This window comes from Phlebotomus argentipes, unplaced genomic scaffold (assembly GCF_947086385.1).
Source record: "Phlebotomus argentipes unplaced genomic scaffold, Phlebotomus argentipes genome assembly contig_33, whole genome shotgun sequence".
Taxonomy (NCBI): domain Eukaryota; kingdom Metazoa; phylum Arthropoda; class Insecta; order Diptera; family Psychodidae; genus Phlebotomus; species Phlebotomus argentipes.
The window spans coordinates 1,061,284-1,085,286 of record NW_026776167.1 but is presented as its reverse complement, the minus strand read 5'-3'; the positions used below and the strand labels follow the sequence as shown (position 1 = coordinate 1,085,286).

The following is a 24,003-nucleotide window of genomic DNA, read 5'->3' as shown; positions in this document are numbered from 1 at the left end:
TAGCGTGAAGCGGATGCATGTCAGAGTGATTGGGATTCTCCAGTGAATTCACTAAAGCACAAAATTGTGAAATTGCCTGAAATGAGAGAAATTCATTAATAAACCTTAGAAATTAACAAGTTCAGACTACAGATTTGAGACTCAGGCTGAGCTTCAAAATATTTGAGCGGGATGATTTATGGTACGAAACTTTGAGTATTAATTTACATGTTCTGTTGTGTTTTAGGGGATAAACTGCCTTATATGTACTCAAACAAGGCATTATAAATTCGTCCAATTCAAATAATCATGGATACTGCACAAACGTGACACTTTATGGAATGAATATGAATACCTGGGCTTTCCTTTTTTGGTAGATGTTGGTAGTCTATATAGACTATGTGTGCCAAAACCTGAATATAAAACCAGACAAACTAAAATTTTCAAAGATTTTGATCTTTAGCCAGCTTTTGTTTTAAAAAAATTATTTTTTAGACTTTGAAGATGCTTGAACGTTCTTAGAAAACTACAATGATATAGAGGGTATTTGTGATTAAAGTTTTCACCTAACATATGAACTAAGGGTTAAACGATGAGAACGGTGTATTTGGCAAGCTGAAAGAAATTAATGAAGTTAAAATAGGTGGGCTGATGGGCTGTAATATTTCGCCCACGCCATTGGATTTCAAATACTTAATAAGTTCTGAGAAAAATGTGGGCAAAAGTGAACAAAGGATTTTGGGGAAAGTCTTTAACGATCCCATTGTATGCTTCTGTGAGTTTCCAAGAAGGGTGTAAATTTTTTATGCAATGTCCTCTTCATGAGTTATACATTTTCTCCCTTACAAGCCATATCACTTGCAATATCTGCGAAGCTTCCCATGATGTGTTGGAAAGGTGAAAAGGCTTGAGCAAGCGATATGTTTTATTCAAAAGAACCCAATTTTATTCCATGTTTATCAAATTTCATGGGGAAAAGATCCGGATTTTCATTTATTATTTCCCACTTAGATTCACCAATGCTCTTCACTTCGCCCTGGAACTGGTGCAAGCGTTTATTGCACAGAATGATGTTGCAATTAGTGTCACAGTGCACGATTGCAGAATCAATTTTCCTCCGTTCTTCATGAATTGCTGGGAGACTGAATTGTGAGGCATATTGGATTGAAAAGGGAATAAAAATACTATCGGATTCCCACTTCACAAATACGCTCATTGTTGAAGTTTCGCTTTTTTGTGCGATTTTGTATATATATTTTGAGGCTCGGGTGGTACATACATATGGGGGGGGCGCATACAAGCAGTAAATCGTGACCATGTAAAATAGGAATCCATCAGTCAGATGACAAAACAGGGAGAAGCTAAACAGAGAGATGTGGGTGAAAGTGGGAAAAGCTCTTTCTCTCCTGCCTTCTCGGTGCTTTTTTTGCACTCGCTGCGCCCGCGCAGATTGGCGCCTATTGAAGGTAAATCTCGACCTATACCAGTCTCAAATATGAACTGTATGTGACTACTTCAGTGCTATTCCCAAGGAATATCGAGCCAAATGTGCGAGTGAATTTTTCCGCCGAGTCTCACAGCGCGATGGTGTGTTTGGTATAAGACGAGAATGTGTGTGGATTTCCCTAAAAATCATTTTCGGACGCTCAGTACATTTTTTTATCTCTCACGCATAATAGTTGCTGCCCACCTTCCGAAGGTGTTGCATCGCGCCTTGTCTGTATTGGATGTTCATTAGTCACAATTGTGTTCCTTCTTTTCCCTAAAGTACTTATCTAGAGTACGGCGTGTGGAGAAGAGGAATTTAATAAAATTTCATCTCGTGGAGCGCGCGATAAAACAAATTGTTGCGGGGTGGAAGATAAATATTTTCGGTGATGAAAGTGAAGTTTAGAATTGTGGCAGAGTCTCGCAAAGCCACAAATATTCCAAATAGACACTCGGCAGATGTACATCTTGTTGTATATACTTGTGTTTCTCCCTCTGCATGGCATATATGAAAATTGAGTGCTCAATTTGTTGTAGCTATATATGGGGAATTTGTTGCAAAAATTAAATTTGCAATCCTCAATCTCTCTTGTTTACTCATCGCGGCATGTAAAAAATTGTGCCCTCAAAAGTTCCATGAATTTTTAAAATATCTTTCGTGCGATATGACAAAACCCCATGTTTTTTTTAAAAGACGTTTAGGACAGCAAAAAAAGACCAACAATACGCTTTGGCGAACACTCGAGTGAGCGCAAAGAACCGATATATTGTAATTAAATGATAATATTTATATACTGTGTGTGTTTGCATCAACCTGAATCATTACATAGTGTTGACAATCTAATGATGATAGTGAAAACATCGTCTAATTGAACACGATAAAGACCCTCCGCACACAACTGTAAAACAAAGAGTGTGTGACCAGACTTTAATATTAGAATTATGGTGGAAAGATATTCAAAACAGAAATGCGCTTCCATCTCCTTATGTGCATGCATGTTTATAATTCTATATGTATATAATTATATATAGAAAGCCATGTACATATACCTCATACATACTTCCGTATGTGGCCCATCTGTGTAATTCATGTAATCAATTGGTAAATGAGAAATGTAATCTACATCGCCAACACACTTTACCATTTTCACAAAGAACTATACGATAACATTTTCCATACATATGTATGTATGTAGTAAGTGAAAAAAATGGACAAAAATAGAAGTATCATTAGCTATACATAACTTTTCTCTCATATAAATTTCATAAAGTGCCTCTTGAGCATTCAAATTAGGCTCAATATTCCACAATAAATTGCTCTTCAATTTGCAATTAGCTGTGCGGGGTCGAATGGCGGGAGACTCTGCAAATTGCTGGGAAATGAGACAGTGACACATCTTCCTCCGTGAAGCCTGAGAAAGGTCTTGATTGGCAAGACATTGATATGAATTGATAATAAATGATTTCTAATGAATATTATTACATGGAGGGATGTTTTCTGATTCCTCAAAGGCTCTCTTTGAGAGCCCAATGTAATTACGGTTTCCTATATCTAATTTTCATAAAATTACCTACACCGGAGCGGTATGAAAAAAGCCACTTTAAATTTAAAGGGTTGTTGAAATGTAATTTAAAGCTCTTTGAGAAGGATAGCCATCAGCAAGAAGATTATATTGAATATGGGTAGAAATGTCTCATTTTATCACCTTTCCATCAATTTCCTACTTATTACATTTTCAAGGGTTCGTAAGCTCTTGATTTTCCATGACGAAAAGTGCAATTTACGCCATTTCTTCTTACTCTATTATTTTCAATAGAACGCAAACAAAGGAATACAGTTTTGGGACAAATCACTTGAACATGTTTGCATGGAGTTAACTTTTGCCATTCTTTCAATCACTTTCAAAATCAAATTTATCCCTTAAGCAAAAACTTCTGAGAAAAAATCGTCATTAGCATAAGGATTTATTATTCCATTTCAAAATGTTTTTGTCTTAGACGTCTTTCAAGAACTTTTTATTATCTTTCCTATTTCTGTCCTGTATATTTAAATATACACTGAAAACCTTTCTGCCTCAATTATTATATGTTTTCATTGTAATTGATTATACTTGGTGAAGAAACTAAATAAGCCTTACTGATGGATTATGAAGTACATATTTTTCACAATACATGCTCTCTTTAATCCAATTCTCAAATTTTACTCAATGGACTTTTATTGTCATTTGCAATAAAGAGCGATGCTGTTAAATTTCTGCTTGTAATTTCTTTTACATGGCTCTATGAAAGGAAAATATGGTTTTCCGATGAATAACTTCAAGTACATCTTATCTGAAATGTCACTTACATTTCTTAGATATCCCTCCGTTTCCGACCCCAATATCCGTCTCATGACATTTATTAATATCTCACACTGCAGTCATATCATACATTATGTATTTGCTCATTCGGAGATCCAATTTTCCGGGAAGCACTTTAGTTTGCACTGTGGTGAGTTTTTTTGCCAATGATTTTGCTAAAATGACTAAAATTCATAAAGAGGAAGTTTGTTAAAAAACCATTTGTGCTCCCTTTGTTCCCTCGAGTGACTCAGTTCGCGCCAAAGCTCCATTGGTGGTAACAATATACAGTGCGATGTGCATATAAAGCACTCGTTCACACATCCTTGTGTTGCCTCCCTTTGGAATTGTCTGCTGAAGTTGTGATGATTTCTATAAATAGTAATATAAAATTACATTCCTCAGTGTATTTACCTGGGCGTAGGTGTTGCCGTGAAAAACATTTTCCATTTACCCAGTCATGCCAAAAACGCGTATGGTACAGACAATACGAGCGCGCAGAGTGACAATTGCGAATTTGCTGAAACCAGAAATAAATCGGAAGTATGTGGCTATTGAGAATTAATTGAAAATCGCTGTTAATGTCAATGAGATGATTGTTTGACGAGGGGTGAAATTGTTCGTCTGGACATTACATACAGCATAAATAAAATCAATACGACAATACATATTTGTTTTAATACAAATTAAAAGAGGACATAAGAGTGATGATAAATACTGAACAGGATGAATCCATTGGACGTGGTGAATAAACTCGTGATGACGACAAGCATGGACATGGCGTTCAAAGTGTCTACGACCACAATTAAAAATAATGTGAACGACGGTGTAACATTGCTGGAGGATTTGTCGAAACTACGCGCCAGCGCCAGCACAAGTGCCACTATTGATATCATTTATGAGACGACATACGCCACAAAGCCCAACAGGACGTCGGACGGGACAATAGGGAATCGTATAAGCGCGCTGTACTGGACAGATATCGCTCTTGTGACCCTCTTTGTCGTTCTCATTGTGATAACAGTGATTGGGAATACCCTTGTGATATTATCCGTGATTACCACGAGGCGCTTGAGAACTGTGACCAATTGCTTCGTGATGAGCCTTGCCGTCGCTGACTGGCTAGTCGGCCTCTTTGTCATGCCACCTGCAGTTGCTGTTCACTTAATGGGTGAGCTGAGCATAAACAGCATAGATTTCACTGATAAAAGTCTGCGGTGTAGCCAAATTTAGCCACTCACTGTTTGTCTTATGGTTTTTAGCACTCTGTTTGATCTCTGCTACTTTTTTGGCTTTCGCTTTCAGGTACATGGGAGCTTGGCTGGATTCTGTGTGATATTTGGATATCAATGGATGTTCTCCTCTGCACGGCGTCCATACTGAGCCTATGCGCCATTAGCATAGACAGGTGAGACTTGGTTGAGTTCAGCGAGCTATGCAAATATGTTGATGTACTCAAATGCCGAAACCTCACACACGATTTAATTCATGTTCTCAAGGCGTGTACTCTCTAAAATTGGTGTACTTATTGGAATCCCATAAAGTTTTGCTTAGTTAGACGACATTCAAACAATTAGTGAATTCTGACTTCAAAAAATTGTTAGTAGAATACCTATTGCCAATATTTTTAAACTATTTTATTATAGATAGAAAAAATCAGTTCATAAGGCAGAAGTTGCTCATCTACATATGTAATAAGGCACATCAAACACAGATTATGGCAATATATAGACTTGTAAATACACCTTAAAAGAAGAGAATTTCTCTATATAATATCGTAACTTCTCTTCGGTATTACTGCATAAACTTGTTCATAAATTTTAGCAGAAAATTTTTATCTCATATTTCCGCTCTGAAAACGTTGAAAGATAGAGTGTTTTGTACAATGATTCTCCATTTGACGATTCTGCAAGTGCTTGCAGATGCTATGCATAATTCAAGTGCTTCTACATATTTACCTGATTTGTGAGGAGAGACAAATTAATTATATCTGCATAGAGACAGCTCCTTGTCGAGCATACAAAGCGGAAGAATAGGGGAGTATCTTAAAATCCTCTGGTATTTCACAGATATTTAGCTGTAACTCAGCCACTGAACTATTCGCGGCGGAGAAGATCAAAGAGATTGGCTCTCTTCATGATACTTGTAGTGTGGATTTTGGCCTTGGCAATAACCTGCCCGCCAATTCTTGGATGGTTTGTGACGGAAAACGTAATATGCACCTTTCTGTAAATTCACCGTTGACTGTATTTTAGGTATGAGCCTGGAAGGCGTGACTTAAAGACGTGCCGCTACAATCAGAATCTGGGATACGTCATCTTCTCTGCGATGGGATCCTTCTTCATTCCAATGACGGTTATGATTTATGTTTACGTGCGGATATCATGTGTTGTAGCATCGCGCCATGATCACATGGCTGAGATTGAGGTGCACAAGGTAAGCTTATAGCAAGGGCTCATTTGTCTTCTCATGAAGCATGACGGTAAATTATTGTTTTCAGAAATGCCAGCGCAACAATGCCGAGGCCGAAGTGTACTTCGATCACGACACTTCGGAACAGGAGCCACCTAGTCCCAAGAGGTCGCAGTCATTTGGCCAATTAACCAAACGCGACTACTTTGTCAAGACAAACTCCGCTGAGGATATTGATAGGAATGCCAAACAGTCTCGAAATGGACTTTATGAGCTCGTTGATTGCTCATCAAGAACACCTTCGCTGAAGCGCTACACGGCCATTAACTCGAAGCAGCCGGACGGAAACTGGTCCAATCAGTTTAGTGGCACCACCAAGGAAGTTCCCGCGTCGGGATTCGCAATCTCCAAGCAAATTCGTGTTCACCAGAAGTCCATGTCCAACCGCATCCTGTCACTAAAGAGAGAGAACAAGACCACACAGACACTCAGCATCGTCGTTGGTGGTTTCATCGCCTGCTGGTTGCCCTTCTTCGTCTGCTACCTCATCACACCATTCATCCCTGAGCACTACATCAATCCCATTCTTGTGGGCTTCCTCACGTGGCTCGGCTGGTTCAATAGTGCAGTTAATCCATTCATCTATGCCTTCTACAGTGTCGACTTCAGAACCGCCTTTTGGCGACTGACCTTCCGGAAGTTTTGCAAGAACAAAAATTCGCACAAAGTACCATTTGCCAGTAACACCATGTCTATTAAGCGGTAAATTTGTATAACAAACGGCTTCAATTAATTACTTAAGTTACATAGATTGATTGTTTTTCTAAGTCACTAGATTTTATAAGTCACTTCAATGTTGTACACATATGGAGTACGTTTTCAAGAGACATTTCCTAAGTTTGGACAATTTTATCAGTTTCTCATCTTTTAAGTAAGTGGCGTAGTATTGCAGATCAAAAATCATTTAGAAACAATTTCAATACAAGATTCTCTAGAATCAATGTCTTATTTATGACTTATAATGATCATTTAATGAGGATTTGTCGCTCATTTTGTACCGAGTGTTTAAAAAATTTTTATGATTAGAACATCATTTTGACCAGAAATTATTTGAAAATATTTCCAGTGTAGGCCGATTTTATTGATATAAAATAGGAAATTAAAGGTAATATATCTATAAAGAAGCACTTCAGTTATCTCTTATATGATATTTACAATATCTATGTGAATATTACGGAAGTCTAATTTATATTAAGTTTTCTCATAGTTTCCGCTACAGGTGTAAAATCTTCGTATGTATGCTTCTTCAGAATTGTATTCTCGCAATGATTCTTTATAGTTCTTATTCACACATTTTACCGCATTATTTTCCGCTGGGGTGTTGATTTGGTCTTGTTGAGATATTAAGGACTTGAGAGGCTTGAGAAGAACTTGGTATAACGATGAGTCACTAATGAGGGTATATTCACAGGAGGAATCATGACTTTTTCATAGAAACTTACGGCACAACGATTTGGTAATCTGTTCTTATTTTATATCAGTACACTCTGATTTTCTCATTTTATCTGACACTGTGACCTTCTAGGCTAATCTAGTGTTAACACTTTGGTAAAAGTAGAAAAAGCCACGAGAAGTTCTCATTGTGACTTGCGTTTTTCTCTATAATTGGTAAACAGTTGCCTGTTAAATCTGGAAAGAAGGGAAAAAATGACTTACAACTTTTCTCTTTGAAAAAATTTTCAAGAATGAAACATAAGAAAACCTTCAAAATTGGCCCCATTAGACTCTCTTACGCTACGCCACTGTATGATCAACTCAACTATTTTAGGATTAAATAAGTACTGTAATTACTACGTATGGCCATATTATGAGAATCTACTAGAAATCTAGTCAATATCCAAATCTCAAATATACTAATTAATAAAGTCAACATATTTACCGTGAAAATAAGAATATAAGTATAAGTATAAAATCAAAAGTAGTGCATATGATTTTTCATAGACACATACGCATGTATACAACTATAAGCAACGTTTACAACTTTGATTTAATATTTGTTAAAGTGAAGTTCTATTCACTCATACTTCATTCAATGTTACTAATATTCTATTTACATGCATAATATTGAGCGTCTGAGCATAGAGTAACTATGATGTACAGTTTAATGTTAACAAAATCGAACAAACACTCAATCTTTTTAATATGCCGTGTCTGGAATTCAGGTTCTAGAATACGTCAACTTTCGCAGAATCTAATTCACGCATGACAAAACCCCGTAAAAGCAGTATTTGCAACAGAAACTTAATAACTCTTAACTTTCGACCTTTGCAGCTTCTTGGAACAGGGGATGGTCTCTAAATCCGAAAACCCGGATCAATAAAGACGTAGGCGAAGTAAGCAAGATGTAATATAAAGTATTAATGAAAATCACGTTACATGGTTTTAAATGTGAGAATAGTACTGTATGTTGACAGTAGAAACAATCATAGAACAAACTATGATTATAAGTTCCAAATTACACTAGTCAATTTTCGAAACTCGCAGTTGAACAATCATTATATTGGCGACATTCTACTTCAAAATATTCTATAATGTCATCATTCCATTTTGTGAGAATATTTTTAAGAAGAAATTGTACCTAGAATTGATATAATTGTGTTGTTAAATGAGTATTTTTATATTCTTCCTATCACTATCTCTGAATTGAGTATTACACGTAAGAAAGAATAGAAAGTTATTATGGATATTTTGTACTAATATAGAATTGTTATGCATTATGTAACATCTTCACATATTCTAACAATAAATAATATGTATCTAATGAATGGTAAAATTCTCAAATAATTAATCCGTTCCAGGTATAAAATTGAATATCCGCACCAGGCTTCAATACCTAGTGTTTTTCCATACTTAATATACAATCACACGCTTATTAATACTGTTTCATCCTTTATTGCACTACTAAAATTACATTATTCTTACATATTAGATTATAAGTTGAGTGAGAGATATTAATTGTTACGTATACAAAGTGGGACACGAAGTAAATGTTGTTCTTTCGGCATGCAATATACATACATCAAAGAGATCGCGCATATTTAATGGTAAGTATCACAATGAGAAGCGAAATTATACCACTCAAGGAAATCATCAAACGAAAATCTCTGATGCGATGCCGCGACTGCTTTTACGAGACTGCGCCTCTGGCAGGGAATTCCTGGCAATCAGGGGGAATGTATTTTGCGTGGCGACTGAGTAAGTGAGCTTGTACTCCATAGCGCGTCTTTTGCAGAAGCCGCATCTGGATAGAAGGATATACAAGTCGCGGCGATATTGACTAGTCAGGATGGCGTACAGATAGGGATTGGCGCAGGAGTTGAGTGGGTAGAAGAAGACGAGGATTATCTTGGACTTGGCCACGTCAATCAGGGGATAACCGGCCAACGCTGTGAGCCCGAAGAATGCAATGGGACTCCAGCAGGCAAAGTTAGTGAATATCAGCAATGCCATCTTCTTCGTGATAGTCATCTCTCCGCTAGAGGCATTCCTGGCCGCTTGGCGTGTCTCCTTCCCCAAGGAGTAGTAAATCTGAGCGTAGCATATGACAATTATCACAAAGGCCAGCCCATTGATGGCCAACACGGTGATCAAGTAGGACACGTCGTACGAGTCCCGAGCCTCCATGGGCAGGCAGATGCTGAAAGGAAGTGGGCGTCAGTGATTACAGGCTGAGATTGTAGTAATATTCACCTTGTTGAAGAGTAATTGCTGATGCCGAGCAATGGCAGGCCGGCCATCACAGTGGAGAATACCCAACCACCAATCATTATGTTGGCGGCAGCCCTCAACTTGATGCGCTTATTCAAATAAATGGCATAGGTGATGGCAAACCATCGCTCAATGGTTATTATGGTCAACGTGAAGACGGACAAGTGACTGGCAAAAACCGTGAGGAATCCAGCAGCCTTGCAGCCGGAGCCTGCAAATTAAATTACACACACTTATTGGAGTGTCAATGAACAAAGTAAAAATTAAACACTCGAAAATTCACTTTCAACCCATGTTAAACTTTTGCTGGGGTATATTTTAAAATCTATGAGAAAGATTCATGGTATTTTCGCCATGAATTGCATAGTTTTGTTTTCTTAAAAAGCATTTCGTGGAATTTTCTTAGTTTTTCAGAAAGAATTTGACTACAAAAGTTTATCCCTTCGACATATAATTGGTGTTGAATATTTTCTGCCTATTGAAATTGCATTTCAGATACCTCTTGTGATTCCCCAAAACGAAATCATTTAATAATCTTTAATTTGTTTTCAGATATTGATTTGTTACTGATAACAATTGATCTATATTTTTATACATAAGGCAATTTTTTTTAAATAGTCTTACTATTTTGATACATATAAAGTATTCTCGGATAAGTAATCATATAGATAAAAAATGCTTTAATAATTTTATTCATCAAATGATTTCTTCTGAGAGTTGTAATATTGATTTAAAATGTTCAAGCACTTACCATATTGCCAATCATAGGCAAAGTTGAAGTACTCTCCCATTGAGTGAGCATCAATGGCTGCTATCAGTAGCAGATAGAAGCCCATGCAGAGATCAGCAAATGCCAGGTTACTCATAAGGAATTTGGGAACTGTGACGTCCGACCTGCAAGATAAACAAAATACACAACATAAACATATTATCTAATAACCGTTGTAAAGTCTAAAATTAGATAAGCCATTTCCCCATGCCTGTTGGAGAAGAGCACAATCAAAACTGCAGTGTTGCCGAAGACAGCCAGCAGCACGACAATCCACACCGAGCCCCTCAGCCAGTGACTCCCCATCACGTCCTACCAATTGAGTTGTGAAATTAAATTACGGCTAAATGCCTTTACAAGTCACAATACAAGATTGATACAGCAATACAATATACCTCGCAGGGGTTGAGGGCATCGGGAATCGGAAAGCATTTGATATCAATTTTCTCTTGTGTTAAATTGCCACAGGTTGCCTGGAGGTGAGGCGACACGTCGGCTGAATCGTCGTGAAACACCCCAAACTCCCCCTCGTTCTGCTCATAAGAATTGCTATTGCTACCCTCTTCACTCGACAGGAGCCTATCGTAGCTCCTGCCTGTTGAATTGTCAGCTAATTCTCTCCGCCATCGCCCGCGAGGGTGACCTAGAGCTCTCTTCCTCTTCGCATGCCACTCTTCGCTGCTAGACTCGTGATGAGTCAGACCCTGGCATTTCTTTTGCAGCAGCGAAAGATGTTTCTGCATCTTGGCGTGGTTTTGGGGATCGTGGCGGGATGGGAACTTGAATGCACAGCAATGGAAGTGATGTGTGAGCCAGGCCTCCCGCAGGCTCTTGAACTTGTAGACAGATGGGATCACCTTTAGGGAGTGAGTATTCTGAATTCGAAGGATTTCCAAACCGCCGAGGCCGTCCGTGGGTATGACTTCCAAGGAAGTGCTAGACAGATCCCTAAAGTGAGCCAAAAGACAGAAAGAGATAAATGTAAGAAAGTTCAATCATTGGGGATTCAAAGTATTCCATACTTACAATTCCTGAATGCTGACAATACCCTGGAAGGCCAAGTCGTGCATCTTCACCAATTCCCTGTTACCTTTGAGGCTGAGCGTAGCAATTTCAGATCCCTCAAATGCAGAGTCCTCCACAAATCTCAAATCATTATTGTCAAGAATCCTATGTGGGATTATAAGAAAAGGAAACCATGTCAGTTTATATTGAAAATGATTGAGAATGAAAAAGGTCCTTACAATTGTTCAGTCTTCACTCTCACAGACTTTTCCTCTATCTTCGATATACGATTGCCTTCCAAGTCACTGGATTTTCCCATGGTTGAGCAGAGAAAGAAATGGAAAAGCGGAATTAAAAGAAATAAATATTGACGCATTATTCAATTAAATGCCCATACAATGCTGCCCGATATGGGTTGCTGTACAAATAATTGAAACATCTTACGTTTACTCACACCATCTGTAAAATCACATCCGAATACAAGTAACTCAAGTCAGGTATTTTCTCCAGCCCGCAGTTGAGAATTCTTCTGTTGGAGAGAAAGGATGTACAGTCAGCAGAATTTGTGCACAATCACTTCACATTCAATTCAATAACGTTGTAAGAAAGACGAAAACACCATTTTTACAACAGAAAGAATACTCAAAAGTATCTCGAAATTGACATTTCAATTTATATTTTAGAACATTGTAATGTTTTGTTTAATATTTTTGCCAATTCTCGCGAAAATTATGTTTAACTGTATATGTATGTCGAAACAAAAAATTAACTTTTTTCATAAACTACTTAAATTTAATCAAATCTTTTGATTACAAATTGATTCATTTTACTTGTATATGTAGTGATTTTGAACAAAAAAATGATAGAAGTCTTCTTAGGCATTTTCGCATTTTTTATGAAATTGCTTTTACTCTAATAGTTTATAAAGAGTAACCGATTTGTTTACTCATACTCGATTGAGTTTACAAACTCCCTCAAATTGTCATCTCTAATAAGAACATTAGATTTATTAAACTAGAATTACGAGCGGTTTTATCAGATTAACTCATGTAATTTAAGTCTTGAGACAGTTTCAATAAACTTGTTTAATTTTTAATAAAACTTAGCTGAAAGCCTGAGTTGTTTGAGAATAAGTGCTATTATAAATAACTAAAATTCCGAACTTTACACACTCTTAAATGGCAACTACAAGTGACACAATTCAAATCGTCATCACTGTATTACTACATATACTTTGGACAATATCAGGATAAATTTACATAATAAACTTACAATATCTTCAGGGATTTGGATATTCCTTCAAAGACATCGGCTGATAGAGACTGCAAATTGGGTGCTTGAGAGATGTATCTAAGGGCCAAGGGATTAGAAAAATAAATTTTCTTTCTTGAAATGGAAATTAGAATTCGAAATTGTCTATCTAAACTTTGCAATGTGTGTATACTTGAAATGTTAAAGTACACACACAATGTTGTTATATAACATAGTGATATGTATATTTACATTGTGCGGAGTTGATTCATATTCTCAAAAGCCCTTGGCTCAATCCCTCTAAAGTTGGGCAGATCGGTGAGTGTTCTGCAAAACATTTGAGGGTGAAAAAAATCTCTGAATTCTTTTCTGTGAGAAGGACTTGTTTACTCACAAATCTTTCAGGTTCTGTGAATAGAGCCGCAATCCGGCCACCCTCAACGTCTGAATGCCAGCTGAGACGATTGTGAGGGATTGGACGGTAACTGGGAGAATTTGGGGAATTCTTACCAGCGAACTTCCGCTGCATCGACACTCAAGTTCGGCCTGAATGTTAAATGTATTTAAAGGTGGCGAGGAATAACAATAGAATAGATAATACTTACCTCCATGTTGTGGACAGAATTCCAGCACTGCAGCTCGTAGCCTCCATTGAGCTTCGACTCGAAGCTTTCGATTCCACTTGAAACTGTTGTCTTATAGAAGTCTGTAGTGTTTGAGACACTTACAGCAGGTGATAATAAGTTAAACATAGCAAAATCTAATACAGTCAATTTCACAATAAACAAAACACTCAATACTATCAAGTGGAATATTTTCTGTATCACGCAAATTCCTCTAAACATTTTTCCGTGCGGTTCTTGTTTTCAGAACATTCTTAAATATCTATCACTGCACGTTATATCCATTGCGAGTATTTGAACCTTTTCATCTTCATCATCTTTTCGCCCATCACATATTGGTCGATTTGTGAAGGTTTGGTCGCTCCGTGACGCTATATGAAGATCGTCGACCTAGGTTAAATATATGGAATTGTCTCCAAAGGCGATAAAACCGCCGGCAATAAATGAATAAATTGCGATACAATGCGACAAGGAATGTATTGCAAACAGAGTATAAAATGCTGTGACATGAGATATGAGCGACTGGCGTGAAGAATATGATTGAAATTGTATAAAAATTTCGCCAAGACGATAATTAGTTTACATGTGTGGTTAAAATTAACACAGAAAATAGCTCTGAAGGTTACAGTTAATGGAAAAAACCAACATAGTAGTCGCAAATATAGTTCAGAAGAACTCGACAGGCGATATGACGGAAAATTATTGCAGTATTATGTACATTCGCCTCGCATTTTCCGTATTCATGGGCATGAATTAATTTTGTCGCGGAGCCTGTTGTAGAAGACATTTGCCAGCCCGGCAAATTGTCTGGCACATTTTCAAAATTATCCTATCAATTAAGTTAATTTCTATATTATACTGATGACGCTACAATTCTTTTTATTTTACAAAAATGAATCTGTACCTTCGTAGTAGTTTATGGTAGGCTTTTGTACAGAAAAGCTTCACGCACAAGTAATTAAAAGTGAACTGGATATATATTGTCAAATATCTTTGCTAATTAAGAGCATAATGCATACATATCGCCACTCGATGTCTTATCAAGAGGCGCAACGCTGATAATGGAAATTAGAGTGTTATTTGTGCACAAAGATGTTTTTATTATTCCTCACTGTAAATAAGCAGCATAATAGAAGGTTGTTTGAGAACCACATATGGTAAAGAAAGAGGAAAAGACTTCTCAATTGCGCAGTATTTCTCACTCATTCGTCAGTAGGACTCTTGAAAAAGTACATCTAACAATTTCTTTTTATATAACACACTTTGAGGAAGTCGAGATTTCTCGGGAGAAGAAGAAAAAACACAAAAGAGAGAGGCTCAAAGTTCGCGGAAACTTCCTATAAACATTAAAGTATCGTCTGTTTGGCTACCAGATCCAATGTCTTATATTCCATACAATCTCAATTTTCCATATGCACATGGCCACGAGATTAGAAGTTCTGTAATTGGGATCCTCTCCACTTAATAAATGGCACTTCAGTAAATATTTAACAATTCGTTCGAGCACTTGATATTAGTCAATCATAATCACTGAAATCTCGGTTCTAACGTTGAGCATTATTGACCAGAAGAGGGCACATTTTAACACCACCGCGGTGGAAACGCAACTGACACACGTTTCTCTAGTATCTTGATAAGATTTTCATATACACGAAGAGCACGACTGCTCATCTCATTTCGCACTGACCCACCGAGTATCCAAATTACATAAGAAGACTGTGTCCAAAAATGCCATAAAGCCAAATTACGGCTAAAGAGTATTATAGCAGCTTAATCCATAATAACCACACTAATTGAAGCAAATATTGAGTGAAAACATTGGGGAAAGTCGTTAAATGTCATCAGACAGACATATTTTGCCCTTTTGCAACTTTACGAGTGAAGCGAATGCGTGCAGAAATATAGGTGTGAATTGCTCCATAAGAATCACTGCTAAAAATAACTGTCACCTACATCACTTCAAAACGCATGCTCACGATATTAATTGATACATCAATATGTAATAGGAAACTTCCATTCAAATGCTAATTTTATAAATGTGTTAAGGTAAAATGAATGCATTCCAGAACAGAAATCAATTGGAGAGGATATCATTTTGACATAATTTAATCGACACTTACCTTTGTTATATTATACTACTGAATTAAAGTTATTATCCTTTGAAGCGTATTTAATCATTTTGGTACGTCAACTTATTGCATTTCATGCAATTGTTGAATAAATTGTTATTGATTTAACCATTTGTAAGCTTGTTTATAAGGTAAGAGGTGAAATTTAAAACCAGAACAGACTCTAGACATCTTATGCAATTTAACAGATTCTTTATCCAAAGCATGTTTCAAAAAGAGGTCAAAGTAGCAAAAGAAATTGTTCCACATAAGTTTAAAAAAAATTAAATATTTAGCAATCGTTTTGATTTTCAACAACTAATTGCAAAATAATTGTGTGATCCTATTTAAGTTTATTACAATTGCTATTCAAATACTATTCAACTTAGACTGCAAGTTGAGAACTCAGTTTTCAAAATTTGTAAGATCACATCTTTATCTATTATCGATTTTTGATTAGATTTTCACTAAAATATTTCTCAGAACACTTTAGTGAGTTTCATTTAGCGTTTTTGTTTGTATATAATTTGCGAATTTACAAATTCGAATATACTATTGGACTAATAACCATTGCCTTTTGCTCTAAAATACGATACAACTCCTAGATTGAAGAAATAAAACCAGAATTCGGTAAAAACAAATATTTCTGTAAGTTAATTACCCTAAACGACAATTTTGATTAAGAAATGTCTTTGTTACTTTGACATCGTATTTAAAAAGTATGGCCTTAACCTTCTTAAAAATCAAGATAGTTCATAATTTTACAATATTTTCCCATAAAAAGCTATGCTCCCTCTTGTTTTAATATAATTAAATGAGCAGAGTATGGCTCAACTCTCATAATCTGAGTCATTGCAATCAAAAACTGTACAGAAAAAAATCAATATAGCAATTAGAACAAATTAATATTCTGAACATCATTGAAACACAAGAGAGTAAAAACATAGAGATAAAAATCACCAGAAAAAATGATCAATTTGGCTTTATATTCTTCATTGTGTCTGTACATTTTTTTTCTATTTGCTCACTTGCAGTTTCCTAAGAAATCTCGTCTATTCTTATTACTAGCGACATTACATTGTTACAGAGTTTTTGCCCCTCCCTATCTTTGACTTTATCAATATCAGAAAGAGAATATTCGCAATAAAACCTCCTTGCATTCCCATTTCACATGTGTAAATTTTTAATGAGCAACAGAATATGAGAATTGTAACAAAATAATTTTTACATGTGGTCATCTCTCAAACAATGCAGATGGAAGTATTTTACAGCATTTCTGTGGGAAAATCACTTTCATCGTCCGCACATAATCGTGAAGAAGACTAAGACGAACACGTAGAGTGGATCTTTTATCCTCAATTGATCCCCGTGTTGCATTGCTGCGGGATGTTCACCTGGCGAAAGAAAAAGACAGAGGCTCTAGTTAATTCCTAATGAAGATGGCACATGTTTTAAACAGACCGTTCAGAACGTGGACAGTCACGGAGACTGGATTGGCGTTTGATGGTGAACAGGTATACTTTCCGGAGTCTGGATCCTTGGCTCGCTGTATTAATAAGTACGACGTGGTTATCTCGCCTTTCTCTGTGATCACTGACACTCCTCCTCGTGGCGAATCGTAGCTGATTTCCTATTAAATATTGGATAATGCGCTTAGAATATGCAATAATAATGGCAAGTGCAAGTCAAACAGACACTAACCAAATTATCATGTGTCCAGTAGATGCCCGGCGGAGGCTCTGGTGAGTGCCTAATAATACACGTCAGGTTAATAGTTGATCCTGTGTTGATGAACAATTCTGGGCCACCCAGAATCGCTGTAATTGGCTCTGCAAATAAACCAAATGTGGATGTCACAATTCATGTATCACCTCCCAATCTGTAGCAATTCTATAATGCTCATTCGTCCATTAGAAAGTGTAACATATCTTTACCGACGATTGAGAGCTGCATGCAGTGCGATATTGGCGGTGTGGTTGAAACTTGACACTCGTAAATGCCCGAATCCCTCTTCTGTGGGTATCTCACCTGCAAATATGCACAATGAGTTTTGCATATGAGTTCTGATATGCAGTAAATGAAAGTAAATTTGAAAAGCTTTACACATTGGATTTACATGTTCGTCTATAACAAGAATCTTTACCATATGAGAAATATGTATCATTTTATTTATATACAAAATATTGAAAAAGAATAAATTTTTTAGGGAAAAGTTTCTAACATAGAAATCACTTTTCATGAAGGAGACTATGAAACAGCTCAACAGTTATATGATTTGCACTGAGCTACATTAAATAAATTGTATTTGTATTGAAATATTTCTCTGCTAAAACATTCAAACCTGTGCTTACAAAATGATTTCAAAACTAATAATTTTCAAATACTGACATAATTGCTCCTAATTAAGAGCTCTAAAATGGCTTTAGCTGATATTCATCATGTAACCGAAACTCATGATTATATGCGAATTTCAGGCCCCGTCGTCCATCAATAAAGTTTCATCAGAAGAAATAATCTGCATATTTTCATATCCAAAGCACTGTTCGAATCCAGATAATTTTGGGTATTGAAAACTATTTGCGTGTTTGTTAAATTATAATGTCATACATCATACAGACTGTACCAATGAATAGAGTTAATAGTATTCCCGAAAGGAATAGAAGTGATCAAAAAATACATTAGTTTGAATGAAATTTTATTTAATTAGCTTTCATATCAATTAAAAAAAAACATGTTAATACTTTTTACGAAAAATAATGAATTATTGAATACTTTTTGCATAGTGAAGTCGGAAATTTGTTTATCAATCAGGTTTCGTATTTGCTGAATTCATCTTTTAGTCTTGCGATTTAATATTCCAGACTATTCGGTTTAATACTGCACTGATTAGTTCTTTATGTTGCACTTATGTGTACTTTGTGCTACAATATGTGTATTTTAATACAGAAATATAAAAGATTTCGTGTAAGCGCAAGTAATCGTAATATAAAGGGTTAAAGAATATCTCACGGCAACTGATAAAAGAACACATTTCCATACCTGTAGTGACCAATCTTCTGTCTGTGGATTGTGAACACTCTGAAATCGTAGATCAGAAGTGTAAGTGAATCTGCCGACTGTGAGCAGATGAAGATCCCTGTGACGAATCCAGGACACCTGAAATATTCTCCACTTCAATCGACTCCCAAGAAAACCCACTAAGAGCACTCCTACCGTCCTGTTCCCCAAATTGTGAACCCTGCAGTTTAAGTATGCCGTCTTCCCCACTAGTGCCGTGACGTTCTTCGAGGCAGACGTGTCGAAGTAGGGCCCTCTATTGATTGTGGGAGTGCCTAGCAGATTTGGTGGCTCCTGATGCACCTGGTGATCAATATCCACGAGCTCATACTCACTGTCCAGGTCGAGGTTCTGGATGTGAGTATCTTTCATTTGGGTCCCCTTGGTGGAAATGGCAGCTGATTTGCCTGCAGCAAATTTTCACCGAAAAAATTTTACTTCATAGTCGCAATATTGGCAACTCAATTAAACTAACCACTCTGTGCACATAAGAGCAGAAATCCCAAAGAAAAATACGTCGTTGGTGTCCAATTTTTCCTTATCTCCATACTGCAATTCAGGTGGGAAAATGCATGTTATACTATATTGTTGTTTCTCAACTATTATTTAGAACTTTAGTATTTATGCACTTGGTGTAGTATCAAATTATCATTAGTGAACGTGAATGGTCGTATTTGGCGATGGAATTTGGTGAAACAGTCCTGAATTTGTATTTTTTTTTCAAATTTCGAAACGTCTCAAAAACTTATTGAGCAATCTCATATTCTGCGTTAATTTGACTATTGACAAATTACTATGTGTACGTTCATATATGTATAATAAATGTATGAACTTTATCAAATTTCTATATTTTAATTTGGAATGTGGTGTAAGAGACGTTCATACAGTGTTTGGAGAAATTATTCATAAAGTCATGTAATTATGATTAACAAGCTAATTGTACGCTTTATGTAAGATATCTTGATGAGGTAAATTCTCCACGAAATTCCATTCACCAATTAAATATTCCTTTTGAACTGATATTTCTAATCCCTCAACACGATAATCCGAATTTGGATAGGATCATCTCCAAATATTCATATCCATTAAATGGCACATTACAGATGAAGAAGTGGATTTGCACTCACTTTTCCTATCTTTTGTCCTCACATATATTATACGGCATTATTGCAAGCATTTCGAACACTTTACTTAAGCTTTTCCACTCTTGTTCTCTAAATTTTCCCTAATATTAACTTCACATTCAACTCCAGTCAACCGAAAGGTGACTCTCCATACAAGATTACACCGCGATATACGACACTTTTCGTTGTTACACCACTCCGGCAACTCTATAACTTTTTATACTCTATTTAAACTCAATGACACAATAGTTAATTGTCCACTTTTTATGTGAAGATTCACCACTCTGGCTCATGTTTGTGAAGCTACTACGGGGTGGAATGTAAAACGGAGAACCCTTGGCTGAAAATGCGAATCTGATGGGTGGGAAGGGGCGAAATTTACTCTGAGTCTGCGCGCATGGAATCGGTTCAGCTCCCCTTTCACTAGCACTGGAAGATTCCCCTGAACTCTCACATAGTGGCCGATATGGAAAACTCAGCGAAAATCGGACAGTATTCTAGCTGAGATTGACCACAATTTAGGTCCAACATCTTATTTAACATTCAAAACAAACAGGAAAGTATAACTACAATTTTATTCTAAATTTACATGTAATCGTTAATTATTCTTATTGAATATTAAAAATGAAGTTTCATTTCTGGATGGTTCCTTTGCGAATCTCAGATTCTCTCTATACTTACCTTCCTTATTCTCTCTTAGTCAAGACACTATCGTAGAACATGTCGAACAAGAAGGCAGAAAACAAGCTTCAATACGCATTTCAGTGTTTGCTACCATTTGAATTAAGTCCTCTCAATGAAAATAACTCCTTCCAGCCATAATTTTTATTATCATTAAATCAAATAGAAGGAGCAATGTCAAATCAATGGCTCAGAGACGTACACAACACACACACACTCATTGCAAAAGGATGGGCAGGAAATTGTCGCGGCGCTTTTCTATTTAGATGTCCATCTCGGCGTCGGCATCGAATCTCTTACCCCATCCTGAGGACAAGCGGTTCCAGTTGTTGGTGGACCTCTTTCCCCAGAGTCCTTTCAGGTTGTTCCAGCCCGGCTCTCGCTTGCCCCAGGCGCTCCGGAACTTGTTCCAATCCCCGCCGGGCGAGCCTCCTGTCACTCTCTTGCCCCAGGCACCATTGATTGCCTTCCAGGTGCGCTTCTGGCTGGACAGCGGTTCCGCGATGGCCTCCAAACGGGTGTCATCAATGTCATCGAGTTCATCTGGCCAGCGCTTACCCCAAGAGGCTTGCAAGTTGTTCCACGACCGCTTCGCGTCACCCGAATCCTCCTCAGCGAGCTCTAGGCTGTTCGCGGCCATCCAGAGTCCCCACAGGAGCACCAAAGTCAATCTCACGCCACGATTCATCAGAAATACTGCAACAAAGGTTCAAGTTTTAGTATATGGCGTCCGAAGAAACAAATAAAAGTGGATTTAGATGAAACAGTTCTGAGGCTCCTATGATTTTTCTCTGCTTTTGCACCACATTTTTGTAATATAACTCTTGTTTGATTTATTTGGAGCTTGATGCATTATGATTGCATCCTGCAATCCTTTCGCGAAGAATTTTTGTGGTGCTATAAATAAGGTGGCAACATTTCTGAAATTTAAGACATTTCAACAATTTATATTTTGTGTGTGACAAATTAAATTTAAATTTTTTACAAAATAATATGGTAATTCAAATTCTGTTAAATTTTGCATTAATACCAAGTTTTTTTGTAATGGATTGTTGATTGAAGATATTTCGTAATTTCAACAAAAAATGGAGACAATCTATTATTCAATTACTATTCCAAGAATCCAAAATTATGACAGTAACATAAGATTCAAACTTTGCTGAACTTCACATCGCGGTCATTATATATCGTAGATCAGAAACTAATGTAAATAAAGTGCAATAAGTAAATAATGGGGCGAAAAGCCATATTAAAATTGTCGGGGCAAATATTTACATTTTCCTTTAATGCAATTGTGTAGATAAAATGTTAATATAGAATTGTATTGTGGAAATATCCTATTAATGATAACACCGTCCAAAGACTTCTTTAAGTTATTTGTGCGCCAACACGAGTTGGATGAATAGTGCTCGTGTTTGTCACAAAGTTGTCAGTCTTCGTTGAGAGAAAATGAATTTTTCCATCATTTTCCGCCGCACAGTTCGCACAATTCTGCCCCGGCGAAGCCATATCTGGAGGATGGTGCATGCTGAGACGACACAAGTTTTCCTTTTGCACTGACCCCCATCAATGTCCGATACTGTGCGCTCTACACCATCGCCATCTCACACCTTTTGGCGCCAATTTCCGCCACATCACGGATCGCAGCGTGATGGCGGGGGGTGGTGGGTGGTGCGTAAAGTTAAATTAAATACATTATTTATGTGCTCCCAGCTAATTTGCACCCGTGGTGTCTTCAATGATTAAGGCTGAAGGGACAGCCTGGGAGATTACTGCAAATTAGGTGGACTTTCCTCTTCCGAGATGATGCGCGGGGGTGGTTTTCCGCCCTTTTGATGCATTTCTGCGGTCTACGTAATAAGCGGAATCACACTCAAAAGCCCACAACTCCATCGGCAAGCACTCTCTTGATGGATTGTGCCTGGACATATTTTATACTTCTCAATCATTCAACCTCCACAATATGCTAAGGCACAAATGTGCAAATCTCGCCTTTTTATGCATCGCCACACATTGGAAAACTCCCAGGGATCTGTACTCAAGTGGTTGGAAAAATTCAACAATCCCCACACCCACATCCTCTGCCCCACCCTAGATCGCGCGACGGAAGCCCACGGTGAGATAATTTGCACACTTACACTCTCTCTCTGGTCAAATTGTCTGTTGCAGTTCGTTTGTGGTCCACTGGGTACTTTCTCGGGCACTTTCAGTCTCTCCTCAGCAACTATTCTCCCTAATCACACTTGCTGGCCATTCACGACTTGGATATTCTTCGGCCACTCCGCAGAAGCTTGAGTGTGTTCGCGAACAGAAATCGGTTAGTGAGTGTTGAATTTATGAACTGATATCGGCTCTTTTATATCAGTGCCAATGGCCAGAGGGGCGCATGTTCGCCACAGATCAAATAGGCAGCATTGTGGCAAGCATCATCCCATGTAGAGCGTTACTTAGGTGGTCCCGGGATTTTCTCCTTTAAGGACTCAGCATTTGCCACGTGGATTAATTTGCGAAAGGACCTATGCCGGGCCACACGCGGATTAAGCCTGAAAAAGGGTTAATTTGGTGTCTGGAAATGTGAAATTCGGGACACGTCATGATTGAAAAATGAACATTTGGCTGCTGTAAAACCGCAGATTACGTGTGGGTGGAATTTTTTACAAGAACTAGCGCCAGCACCACTGTTTCGCGGTTGACATCATACAAAGCAGCGATTTACAGCCGCAATATAACATTGTTGCGTTGCCTCAGATGCACTGCTTGGAGATAAGCTGATAAATCGGTTTGATTAATCCATGAATGAAATCCGTTCATGAGTACAATATCTCGGTATGTTTGTATTTTGAAGGAGAAAATATTGCAAGTTCATTTAGAATATAATCTTAGGCGTTGGGATACTTCCAAACGTATGCGAATAATTTAATATGTAAATAATCTCAAAATATGCCAAATATTAAGCTATGAAATATATTTAATATTTGAATTGAATCTCTAATCTATGTCTATGCAAAAGAAACATTATTTGTCGCAAATTTAATTTGAAAATCAATCAAATATTTTCAATTTGATAGTAGCATTGGTAGACATGATTTTACGATTATCTTAATATTAACTGTAGGGAAAGTATGAAATTAAAATATATGTACAAAATAAGGAATGACGAGTCTCTCAATAAATCAACAGAAATTTTCTCACAATTCGATGGATTCCTAACAAAAAGACACTGCAAAATTAAATCTGTTAGAAGTATATTTCTTGGACCTATTTATATTATTAATTTCTCTATATGTCAGTTAGTGATTAGCTACTCTACGGTAAGATAGATAATAGAGAAAGTTGCCGTTGTGTATCTTGAATTTTTGTGCTTACCAGTTATATTTTGTATTTCGAAATTTTTCTGGA

The 24,003-nt window shown here is 37.1% G+C and overlaps 4 protein-coding genes across 7 annotated transcripts; 1 reads left to right on the top strand and 3 right to left on the bottom strand.

Moving 5' to 3' along the window:
• Nucleotides 1–4,532: 4,532 nt before the first annotated feature.
• Nucleotides 4,533–8,608, top strand: LOC132256936 (probable G-protein coupled receptor No18). Its single transcript, XM_059753544.1, has 6 exons — nucleotides 4,533–4,977; nucleotides 5,112–5,214; nucleotides 5,876–6,001; nucleotides 6,062–6,242; nucleotides 6,307–6,980; nucleotides 8,550–8,608. The coding sequence occupies exons 1-6, from the start codon at nucleotides 4,533–4,535 to the stop codon at nucleotides 8,596–8,598; spliced, it is 1,578 nt and encodes a 525-aa protein (XP_059609527.1). The 3' UTR covers nucleotides 8,599–8,608.
• Nucleotides 8,609–9,049: 441 nt separating this feature from the next.
• Nucleotides 9,050–15,237, bottom strand: LOC132256872 (lutropin-choriogonadotropic hormone receptor). Of its 4 annotated transcripts, none has more exons than XM_059753453.1 (13): nucleotides 14,539–15,237; nucleotides 13,617–14,024; nucleotides 13,406–13,557; nucleotides 13,264–13,338; nucleotides 13,033–13,110; nucleotides 12,215–12,289; nucleotides 12,000–12,065; nucleotides 11,782–11,925; nucleotides 11,151–11,703; nucleotides 10,967–11,067; nucleotides 10,738–10,880; nucleotides 9,969–10,197; nucleotides 9,050–9,915 (listed from the first exon to the last, which is right to left on the bottom strand). In XM_059753453.1, exons 2-13 carry the CDS (start codon nucleotides 13,854–13,856, stop codon nucleotides 9,369–9,371), a joined length of 2,403 nt encoding a protein of 800 aa, XP_059609436.1. In that variant the 5' UTR covers nucleotides 13,857–14,024; nucleotides 14,539–15,237; the 3' UTR covers nucleotides 9,050–9,368. The 4 variants fall into 4 exon arrangements, with proteins under 4 accessions (XP_059609436.1, XP_059609437.1, XP_059609438.1 ...); XM_059753454.1 differs by having other exon boundaries at nucleotides 14,747–15,237; XM_059753455.1 differs by having other exon boundaries at nucleotides 15,005–15,237.
• Nucleotides 15,238–15,987: 750 nt separating this feature from the next.
• LOC132256828 (zwei Ig domain protein zig-8-like) lies at nucleotides 15,988–20,218 on the bottom strand. The gene is made up of 8 exons (XM_059753390.1): nucleotides 19,927–20,218; nucleotides 19,275–19,348; nucleotides 18,956–19,206; nucleotides 18,782–18,898; nucleotides 17,677–17,770; nucleotides 17,444–17,571; nucleotides 17,204–17,372; nucleotides 15,988–17,136 (listed from the first exon to the last, which is right to left on the bottom strand). The coding sequence occupies exons 2-8, from the start codon at nucleotides 19,345–19,347 to the stop codon at nucleotides 17,036–17,038; spliced, it is 933 nt and encodes a 310-aa protein (XP_059609373.1). The 5' UTR covers nucleotide 19,348; nucleotides 19,927–20,218; the 3' UTR covers nucleotides 15,988–17,035.
• Nucleotides 20,219–20,739: 521 nt separating this feature from the next.
• LOC132256829 (allatostatins MIP) lies at nucleotides 20,740–22,928 on the bottom strand. The gene is made up of 2 exons (XM_059753391.1): nucleotides 22,743–22,928; nucleotides 20,740–21,300 (listed from the first exon to the last, which is right to left on the bottom strand). Exon 2 carries the CDS (start codon nucleotides 21,290–21,292, stop codon nucleotides 20,867–20,869), a length of 426 nt encoding a protein of 141 aa, XP_059609374.1. The 5' UTR covers nucleotides 21,293–21,300; nucleotides 22,743–22,928; the 3' UTR covers nucleotides 20,740–20,866.
• Nucleotides 22,929–24,003: the final 1,075 nt, after the last annotated feature.

Excerpts from the sequence above, each read along its gene's own strand:
- LOC132256936 (XM_059753544.1), top strand. The coding sequence starts at position 4,533 with ATGAATCCATTGGACGTGGTGAATAAACTCGTGATGACGACAAGCATG. Across the intron at positions 4,978-5,111 it reads AGTTGCTGTTCACTTAATGG|GTACATGGGAGCTTGGCTGG; the intron begins GTGAGCTGAGCA and ends TTTCGCTTTCAG. Across the intron at positions 6,243-6,306 it reads CTGAGATTGAGGTGCACAAG|AAATGCCAGCGCAACAATGC; the intron begins GTAAGCTTATAG and ends TATTGTTTTCAG.
- LOC132256872 (XM_059753453.1), bottom strand. The coding sequence starts at position 13,856 with ATGTTTAGAGGAATTTGCGTGATACAGAAAATATTCCACTTGATAGTA. Across the intron at positions 12,066-12,214 it reads GATGTGATTTTACAGATGGT|TGACTTGGAAGGCAATCGTA; the intron begins GTGAGTAAACGT and ends GGGAAAATCCAG. Across the intron at positions 10,881-10,966 it reads ATTGTGCTCTTCTCCAACAG|GTCGGACGTCACAGTTCCCA; the intron begins GCATGGGGAAAT and ends TTTATCTTGCAG.
- LOC132256828 (XM_059753390.1), bottom strand. The coding sequence starts at position 19,347 with ATGGAGATAAGGAAAAATTGGACACCAACGACGTATTTTTCTTTGGGA. Across the intron at positions 17,771-18,781 it reads CAGAAGATTGGTCACTACAG|GTGAGATACCCACAGAAGAG; the intron begins GTATGGAAATGT and ends GCATATTTGCAG. Across the intron at positions 17,572-17,676 it reads CATGCAGCTCTCAATCGTCG|AGCCAATTACAGCGATTCTG; the intron begins GTAAAGATATGT and ends GTTTATTTGCAG.
- LOC132256829 (XM_059753391.1), bottom strand. The coding sequence starts at position 21,292 with ATGAATCGTGGCGTGAGATTGACTTTGGTGCTCCTGTGGGGACTCTGG.